Source organism: Panthera uncia, chromosome C2 (assembly GCF_023721935.1).
Source record: "Panthera uncia isolate 11264 chromosome C2, Puncia_PCG_1.0, whole genome shotgun sequence".
Classification (NCBI taxonomy): domain Eukaryota; kingdom Metazoa; phylum Chordata; class Mammalia; order Carnivora; family Felidae; genus Panthera; species Panthera uncia.
Genome location: NC_064810.1, coordinates 13,273,464 through 13,283,272, shown reverse-complemented (window position 1 = coordinate 13,283,272; position 9,809 = coordinate 13,273,464). Strand labels below are relative to the sequence as shown.

At 46.3% G+C, this 9,809-nt stretch overlaps 1 protein-coding gene across 6 annotated transcripts in view; it reads right to left on the bottom strand.

Moving 5' to 3' along the window:
• Nucleotides 1–1,293: 1,293 nt before the first annotated feature.
• TIAM1 (TIAM Rac1 associated GEF 1) overlaps nt 1,294–9,809 on the bottom strand; it is a 202,932-nt gene continuing 194,416 nt past the window's right edge. For all 6 annotated transcript variants that reach the window (XM_049627937.1, XM_049627939.1, XM_049627941.1 and 3 more), the window contains 4 exons: nt 9,309–9,411; nt 7,160–7,247; nt 5,477–5,649; nt 1,294–1,889 (listed from right to left, as the gene is read on the bottom strand). In XM_049627937.1, coding sequence (XP_049483894.1) covers nt 1,420–1,889; nt 5,477–5,649; nt 7,160–7,247; nt 9,309–9,411 — 834 coding nt within the window. In that variant the 3' untranslated portion in view covers nt 1,294–1,419. The remainder of the gene's footprint in view (nt 1,890–5,476; nt 5,650–7,159; nt 7,248–9,308; nt 9,412–9,809) is intronic.

Below are 9,809 nucleotides of genomic sequence, written 5' to 3'. Positions count from 1 at the left end.
AAGTGGACATTGTGAAATGGGAGAAAAAAAAAAAAAAGCTATAAACCGTTTTAAAAGAATCAAAAGTGCTTTAACTTGTTTTTGTTCTTCCTATTTGGAAATCTGTTGAGAACGTTAGGTTTTTTTAGCGTGTTTACCCTGTTTTCGTTGGCATAGGTTTCTGAAGAGGCTGTTTTGTTAAGGGGTCTGGTGTGGACCGTCAGGGAAGGGACAGGTATTCTATGGATGAGGATGCAACTTTGATGGGAAAACCAATGATCACCATGGCAACCCCTTGAGAAGGAGCCTCCCCTCCCCCGCCACGTGCAACAGACATAACACACTGCCCATCCGGGTGTCATGTTTAATCCAGCCAAGCTCCCATCTCGCATAGAGATTCAAACATTAAAAAAAAAAAAAAGCAATCTGTTTCTTTAAAAGTTTCTCCTAAGCATCTTGTTGGCCTTTCATATATAAATATAAAATCACCATGCCTCACTCTCTCTGTAAAAGGTAAAATCCTCATTTCTTTAGATTCAGAGTTACACTAGCACTGTAAAATTCTTATCTGTCTGTGCCCCTGCATCTCAAGTAAAATACAAAAAATAGTGGTTTTTTTGTGTTTTTTTTTTTCAAGTGATAAATTTGGATCTCTTCTTAAAGAGTTTGGCATCTTTATAATTCTATGCAAAACTAGAACTTCCGAACACGGACACTGAGTAAGACCAGCCATGGACCAAAACAGAAGAGAGAGAAGAAAACAAACAAACAAACAAACAAACAAAAAACCAACAAAAAAAAACCCCAAAAAACAACTCATCAAAACATACATCTCCACCGTCTCCTCACACATTCTTAAAATACACATATTCTCAGACATTTAAGAGGGGAAGGAGTAAGAACATTGTAGACGGTACAGTTGCTTTGTTGTGTTTTGTGTTTGAACGTGGTTCCCCCAACTGAGAGATGGCTCCTGGACTGATTTCAGATAGAGCGACTTTTATTATTGTTAGTTTTTGTGCTGTCCCTTCAACTAATCTGTCGTAACATACTTAAAACACCTGGGGTGATTCTTTTTCCAGGGCTACAGAATCTTTCTTTTTTTTGTTTTATTTTTGAATTTTTCTGGCCCTGATTAGTTGAGGATAAGAGCCCTTAGGAACGTGTACAGAAGATGGAACTCGAGCTTATTTGGGATTCTGGACAATTCTTTCTGATGTCGTGAGAGATGACGAAGTTGGGTGGCGACGTGGCTTCAGCACAAAGTCAAGCCGCCAAAACCGTGTGTGTGTGTGTGTGTGTGTGTGTGTGTGTGTGTGTGTGCAAGAGTGCCACCTACGGGGACATTCTCCTCCTTGAGGGGACAGGAGGGAGCAGGGGGAGGGCAGGGCGGGGGGGGTGGGGAGTATCTACACACACTCTTTAGGGGGAAAGTGACAGTCAGATCTCAGTGTTCAGTTTCCTGGAGGGGGCAAAGTCTTCGCGCCTAACCCAGATGACTTCCTCGCTCGGGCCCTCCAGGCCTCCATTGATGCCCGACAGGGCGGCTTGCTTCTTGAGCTGCGTCATGCGGGACGCGTGACTATCCAGGCTTTTGCGGCCTCTCTCCCGCTGACTGATGGACGCAGCCTGAAGCTGCTCGGGCAGGTCTGTGTCCACCGCGGCGCCCTTCACGGACTCACAGAACTCATCATCGTCACTGAGGATGTCTGTCTCCTTGATGTCGTCTTGCTCCTCGTACTGAGCAAGATCGAACTGTTCCTCTACCCATCGGTCAGTGTCCCCGCCACCGGGGGGCTGCTGGGACTCTTTCTCCGGGCTGCTGGCCGAGATGGCATCAGAGTCAATGGTAAACCTGTTTCGAGCCAGTCGCCGCCTCCTTCTGCCAAGAGACTTGCTTGGGGCGGACACTGCACACACACACAAAAATATAAAAAGAAAACCCCCACATGCTTTACATGCGATGAAAATCCAGACAGCAAAGAAAAGAAAAAGAAACGCTAAATGGTATTTATTTGATGTCGTTCGGGGCTTAAAGTCCAGATTTCACCAGTCTGCCTTAGAGTCTTTATTTCACACAGATGTCTGGACTTGGAGGATGTCATAGCAACGGACCGAAGGGCAGGGGGAACAGAGGGACACAGGGGGCTGTCGGTTATGGGGAAAAGGGGATTCACCTCCCTCTGAAACAATCCATTTCTCTACCCTGTGCTGCACCCAGTTGACCTCTGACCCTGGGATTAGTTAGTGCCCTCAGCCCTGACGATGTCCCATGGTGCAGTGCTCTGGGGATCCCCAGGGGCTGTCCCAGGGTCATGTAGCTGGGATGGGTCTCTGGTAAGGGTAGGGGGTGCTTTTAGGGTTCCACGGGCTTCGTAGAAATCACACATCAAGGAGGCAGAAGTTTGGGTCCAAGTTATACTGCTCTCTGGGAAACCAAATGTCACATTTCTGGAGGATCTGCAGTGAAGTAAGGGCACGGCGTCCCTCACACAGAGCCTACAGGAGAGTGGCTCTCAGAGACACCAAGTCTCTAGTCACGGCCCTGCCCGCTTTCTGACAAAGCCCCACGTGAACTGTGAGGCTGAGCAAATGTGAGCTTTAGTCCCTCCTGACGACATTCTGTGTGTCACCGATTACTCTCCTACAGATCAATTAAAATACCGGTGCCCGAGTGGAATGAGAAAGAAGTCATATATGACACCCATGCCATTGATCCTCGAAGCGCCATATAAAGGGACTCACCATTACGAACAAACAGATCTTTGAATTCGTTTGTTTACCCCACAGCCCTCTAGGAAGCCAAAGTTTTTCAAAACACACAAGACGCCACTCAATCAAGCAAACGAACACTCCCACCACACGCTCACACACAAAAGACACATACACAAGGGACGCCACTGCCTGGTCCCTGCTAGTCAAGGGGCTGTGGCGTTAGACACGAGAAGGTGAAATGCAACATGGGGTTCCCAGTGGAGGGGAAGAGCCTAAACCCCCATTAGGAGCCGCGTTCCCGGCACCTAAGCCCTAAAACCATTAAACTGTTTTCGGTGTAAGAAGTACGATAGCTATTCCCAAGTACTGCCAAACATAGCCATGACTCCAAACACAGCAGGTATACGGGCAGTGGGTCGGATGACGCCCTCACTTGGCTCCCATTCTGGCCATCCTCTGGCTCAGATCCCTAGGTTTCTATCGTTCTACCAGCTGAAAATGGAACAAACGGACATCGCTCTTGATCAAGGAGGGGAATCGAATAAAGGTTTCCAGGAAAAATGGAAAAAAAGAGAAAAAAAAAAAGGCACTACTTTTACCCCAGTGGGAAAAAGCAAAACTTCCTGTTCAGTTTTATCCCAATCCCACCATAGTGGAATCTGGCTGCCTCCAATCGCCATATTAGAACCACCTCAATTCAAAATTGGGCTACTGGAAATATTTTTGCCAATGCTCAAGTATTCAGGGGTAAAGTGTGTTAACATGCGTATTTTTGAAATGTGTCAAAAATACGATGCGTTGATGGATGATAGAAGGACAGATACGGGATAAGGAAAATACAAAACAAAAACAAACCCCAATCATAGAATGGATGGTAGGTTCTGTATGTGTACAATTCTTTCATTTTAATTGGGCCTTTGGCAGACATAAAGTACTTTCAGACTGAGTACTGAGGCAAGACACTTGGCTTTACTGTCCTTTTCAATCAGAACAGAGAAATAAACTACCTGGGTATTTATGACAATGCGCAATGAAGCATGAGTATTTATCCTTTGTTAAAAGGATACTTAAGAACCTGGACGGCTATACAGGGTTCAGGGAGACCATTTCTGACTTGAGTATTCCCAATTCATTGTTAAGACTTGTGACAAACTGGTGCTGGCTGAGCCGCTCAAGCATCATCTTTAAATCGTCTAACGTGAAGATGCTGATGATGATACTGAGGAGTTTGCAGAATGGCCAAAACTTTCTTCAGCTAACTATGAGCCATCGGGCAGACAACTTCCAATCAGCCAAAGCCAACAGGCTGACATTGAGGGTTTCTCTTGGTTTTCATGATGGTGTAACTCTGCATTCGTTTTCGCTCCAAAGGGGTCTTAGCAGGAAAACTTCTGAGTGTCCTACAGACTAAAATTGCTTAGTTTTAAGGTAAATGCAGCTCTGAATTTAGGTTCATTGATTAACAACTGAAACCTAGCCAATGACAAGCACATTTCCTGAGGCTGGCACGCGTATTCGCAATCCGAATTTAAACATTCCCTGGCAAGTAAAAAGGTTAGGCGAGACAATTCTCAGGAAAAGTGCTCTACTGTGAGGTATAAAGGGATCTGCAAAGTTTTCTTCACATGAGGACTCCGCGAGAAATTGTGGATACAAAGGTATGTCAGATTCTCAAGACACCTGGAGAACCCGACAGAACACGAGATGTTCACTGCGCTAGGTTTTCAACAGACATTTATCAACTGATTGGAGAGTAGGTTCGATTTAACTAACCCCCAACATTAGTTAAATGTAAGGTGCCTCAAGAACATAATACCCCCACGTCAAGCTATGTAGGCTAGGACTACGAAAACCTCCAACCATTCACAATTCTATCTATGCCTCTTCGACACAATTGTGAATAGGCAGAAAGGTGACCCGGACAAAGGTCAGAACCTTCTCGGCAAATGCCAAGGAAGCCTCTTTTACTGGACAATTCCCTGCAAAATTCAGGGCTACCTCTTAAGAAAGGAGGGATAAAAGTGTGACTATCTTGATGTCACTAACACCTATGTTATGAAAATACCTTTCTTCCTAGATATATTTTACTGCTATTTATAGATGGTAGTGTAGGTCTTCCTTCCTCACTGCTCCAAGGTGATGATTCCACTCCTAAAAGAATATTTACTCTGGGACCATTTAAACTCTAGTTTCCTCTTTACCAAATAGCAGCTCAAGGCTTCCCCAAACTAACACTGGAGCTAAAAATAAAGTTGCAGGCACGAGGCAAGGGTAAACAGCTTATGTGTCACCTGGTCTATCAAACATGGCGTCCTGACTGAGAAGAGGCATCGCTGTGTTTTCAGATTACAGAGCCACCATGTTTTCAGAATGGCAGGCTGTGACCTTGCTGAGACAGGACACACTGCTTTTTGCTAGACAAAGCCGGCTGTCATGCAAAGCAGCGACTCTCATTCCACAAGCAGGCTGAGAGAGCCCCTCCAGAAAGGGAACGCGCTCACTTGCTAGCTTGGCGAATGACAGAGGCGTCCCCAGCCAAAAGGAGGAGGGTGGCAAAGGGAAGCTGGAGGGAGGGCAAGATGAGTAAATGAAGGGCGATCCCCAGGGAGCTGCCGGGAAGGAGGCAAGGGCAAGGAACCTGACACCAGGGAAGAGCTGTACTCCAGTGTTAGCCCCCACAAGGCCACATCTAATTCTTGCTCAACAGAAAGGTCAAGCTCACTGGAGTTCTACAGTGGAGTGGGGGTGACGGGGATCTTGAACGTCTGAATCCCCACAGTACCTGCCCTGCTCATGGCTGGCCTGGCCCCTTTGAGCGCACACAATCTTTTTCCTCCAAAAGGTACATATTGCTGGGATGAGGGAAGGCTTTCAGTTTTGAGGAGCTGTCTTCTGTGCTTATCACGCAGGATTGAATGCACAGCCTTCAGGAAATCTTTCCGGCTCTCTGGAGAGCTATGAAAAGAAAGAAGATTTACACGCGTTAGGGGGAAAAAGTACTTAACACATGGGGATCTTCTAATGTTATCGGGGGCAGCCCAACAAATATCCCTGAGGACCAAAGGTTAAAGAGGCCACAACTCCAATTTCTGCGCTGAGCCATGTTTTCATTGCTGGAGATAGAGAACACACACTTCTTTCCCTTTATGCTTTGTGACTCATCTCCCGCAGCTAATGTGGGACAGACAGCCCATTGACGAATAGATTGATGAATACACTGATCCTGCACCAAGAAGTTGCCAGATTCTGCTTTTGACACTTAAGGCCTTTCGTTCCAAAATGGTTTTTTTACAGGCAAATGAACCACAGGATTCTCAGCTCTGCAGAGCACCCAAAGACAGACATCCCAATGACCTTAGTTTCCTCTAGAGTTGGCCTTATGTTAAATATCAGCTACTCCCATGACATATTTCAACAAGTTGATATTTTTTTAAAGACTTTTTAAAATGTTATTTATTTTTGAGAGAGAAACAGAGCATAAGGTGGGGGGGGGGGGGGACGACAGAGAGAGAGACACAGAATCCAAAGCAGGCTCCAGGCTCTGAGCTGTCAGCACAAAGCCCGACACGGAGCTCGAACCCACAAACCGTAAAGATCATGACCTGAGCTGAAGTGGGACGCTTAACCGACTGAGCCACCCAGGTGCCCCACGACAAGTCAATATTAAAGCAACCTTGAAAAGAACTAAAAAATCTTCCCAAGCCCTAATTCCCACAATAAAAACCTTCCTCCTAGGTAAGAGTAATTTTTCTAATTAGGTCGTCGGTATTTCTACCCAAGTAAGTGGCACTCAGTCTTCCGTATTAATGAATGAATACAGCATCTCTAGGGGCGGGCTCACCAAAGTCCATGGACTTTGCCAACAAAACCACAAACAGGTTAGCCTACGCAGATAGTACCCGAGTTTGAACTCAGTGTTCATTTCTGTAATATTTTAGGCAAAGTAGCCTCCGTGAGCCTTGGCTCCCCATAGGTAAAATGGAATAATGGAACCTCAGTCTGGCTAAATGAAATAATGCATGTGGTGGGGGGTGGGGAGGGTGCGGCGTCTGGGTGGCTCAGTCGGTGAAGCGTCCAACTGTAGGTTTCGGCTCAGGTCATGATCTCATGGTGATGAGCTGGAGCCCCGAGTCAGGCTCTGCAGTGACAGCACAGCACCTTTCTGAGATTCTCTCTCTCTCTCTCCCTCTCCTTCTGTCCCTCCCCCACTTGCTTGCTCTCTCTCCAAACAAACTTAAAATAAGTATATAAGTAAATAAAAAGAAATTAGGTTAGTGAGATCATCGTCTATGTTCTGATAAGATCAGTTTAATTTGTCGGATCAGTGTTATTTGTTGCGCAAGAAAAAGCACGTGGCGTCTAGGGACGCACAGGCAGATGTGCAGAGCCCCGAGGGGGTTGAGGGGACATCGAGCAGTCACGTCCCTTCCCTCTGGGCTGCACAGTCTCACGGCCCCAGGCTCACCTGCAGCACAGGTGGAAGATCCTCTCCGGCCTCCCTTCAGACTCAGACTTTACATGGACAATTTCACACACGGCATTTGCTTCCGCATCTACATAAATTAAAACAAGGAGGGATTAGCGTATGTTCCAAAGAGATACGTTTGCATTTTTACAAAAGCATGTTCTACGCCCTGGCGTAAGATTAAATAGCGCAGAGCCTCATAAGACCAAAGGTCCTTCACCACCATCCTGTCAGCTCAGAGAGACAAAGTGAGAGCTTAATGGGTGTTAAGAAAAAGAAATGCTTGGAAATTTTCCAGTTGCTACAATCTCCTGCTAGATGGTCTAAAAGGGCAATCAGTCAATCATATTGATTACAGAACTACCCCTTTAGCTGCACTGCCTGTTTGGCCGAACTATTTCCATTAAGTGAGTAGTTCTTTTGGCAATGGTTGGACTAGACAGAACCCAAGATGCCAGTGCAGAGTGCAGCAGGCCAGTGCTACCCAGAGGCAGGTCCTCGTGTCCCTGAGAAGAGCCTTCCCTGTGAGTGGCCAGGCCCGTGTCCTGGCCAAGCAGGTCCTGGAAACAGATGGGCCTCCTCCTCTTTCTCAGCACCCCCAGGGTGCCCACTCTGAGGGAAGCAAAAATGGGATGCCCAGAGGTGGGGACAGTTGTACTTTGAAGTCATTTCTAAGCTTTGCAACGTCGGCATACCATGGTCTTTGAAGTCAGAAATAGTGTTTGTGGAAAGGACAATTACTGCAATCAGCAAAGGCTGCACCTCGCGAGGTCTCAGCCTTACCCAGCGTGGTACCGAGAGCCCCGGTCACAAACCCTCATTGTGCCCACACGATTTAAGCCCAACCAGGGCTCATCTGCAAAAATGTTCACGAGTCTTCCCAAACGAAGATAAAAATCGAGCAATTGCACATTCTGGTTTCTCAGAGCCACTGGAATGGATCTCATGACGAGAAACAAGTCGACTCATCTTTCTAACTCACTTAAAAAAAAAAGCTTTTATCTTGATTATCTTAAACATGCTTTGAATGAAAGCATGAAAGAGTGAGAATGAACAGCACATCACAAAGACGGCTTTGTTGCCACAATTTAAATTCTTTGTGTACGTGGTCCTCCGCGAAGGCAAAATATCTGGCCGAGAAGCCAACAGTTGGCCACGGACACAAGCTTTCCCATTTATAAAACAGGCACAACATACGAACTAGATGATCTGCAACCTACGATTACAAAATTAGACAAGAAGAGTGTTTAAGTGCCCCATCCTCGGAATGCTACTCCAGCTGATAACTTCCAGGTTCTCGCAAATCAAATAAAGTAAAAAGGCACCAGAGTAAATTGCTCTGCCTCAAGGTTGGGAAGAAACCTTAAGGCAAATGATCATCCCAAATACATGTGTCCTATGGGGTTTCTGCATTTGAGTGTTTCTACAAGAGATCACAACAGTGAGGGAAGAAGCTCTGGTTTATTTTCAGCGAGTAATTGAAGGTTCACTAAAACCGCACGACATGGGACTTGATTTTATGAGGATCAGAGCCAATTTTATTACTTATGGAGGTGACACGTGGGAACAGGGAAGGATGAGGAACACGCACTGGGCACCAAGAACTTAATGCTCACATCAGATGCCAGAAGAGGATACAGAAATACGGATCTACTGTGCATTGCAGAGGTCCCTTCCATGGCCTCCCTTCACTACCAGACAACTGCACCTGTTGTCCAAGTGGGATGGGCTTTAATGGCGTTATTTTGTGCTTTTGGTGGTCTTTACGGGCCCCCCTGGTTAAAAAGCTAGTGAGTGATTTTCTGTGGGCTTTAATCTGCTCACAGTCTCAAGGATTCTGTCCAGAAGTACAAGACTCACTGCTACTCAGATATTAGGCACTATAATATTAATACATATAACAGGATTGACTAGAACTCCTTGAAACAATATTGAAAACATTCCATCCATTCGCTTAGTTCATGCATGCATTCATTCATTCAAATATTTCATACATGGCTGGGAACACAAGAGGCAGTAGAGAGACTGAGGAAAAAGAGATAAATATAGAAGAAAAAGGAAGGTTACAGAGGTTATGCCAAAGAAAGGATTCAGACCAACCATTCATACACACGTTGGAAACGTGCACCCGGCACATTCCCGTGTTTACCTGCACTTGCCAAAGCTCGAACCTGCAGAGCTTCGGTGGGGATCATGTGCCGAAACCGGAAGGGGTCCCAGTCCTCATAAATTGAAAGCCTGTGAGATCCTACCTGCAGGAAGAGAAGGAAGCGGGTGCGTGAGGGTGATCTGCTTCAGCCTGGACCGGACCCCCCCACCACCACCACAGACACACACCCACACCCCCCCCACACCCACACCCAGACAACTAGTGAGGCTGGAACACCCCATGCTGGTCTGGAGGGACCTCAGCCCCATGGGAAGGAAGATGAAAGGGATTCCCCAAAAGGGGGACAGTAAAAAAGGCAACAAGTGTCAGGAAGGTTCTGGCCATGATGGGCCCCAATAGCTCTTCACGTTTCATGCTCTCAATGTGCACCTGCCAAAGAGAAGGCGGGGTAGGCAATTTCCTCCCGTTCTTAGCAACACTTCAAATGTATTTAAAAAGAAAAGAAAAGAAAAGAAAAGAAAAGAAAAGAAAAGAAAAGAA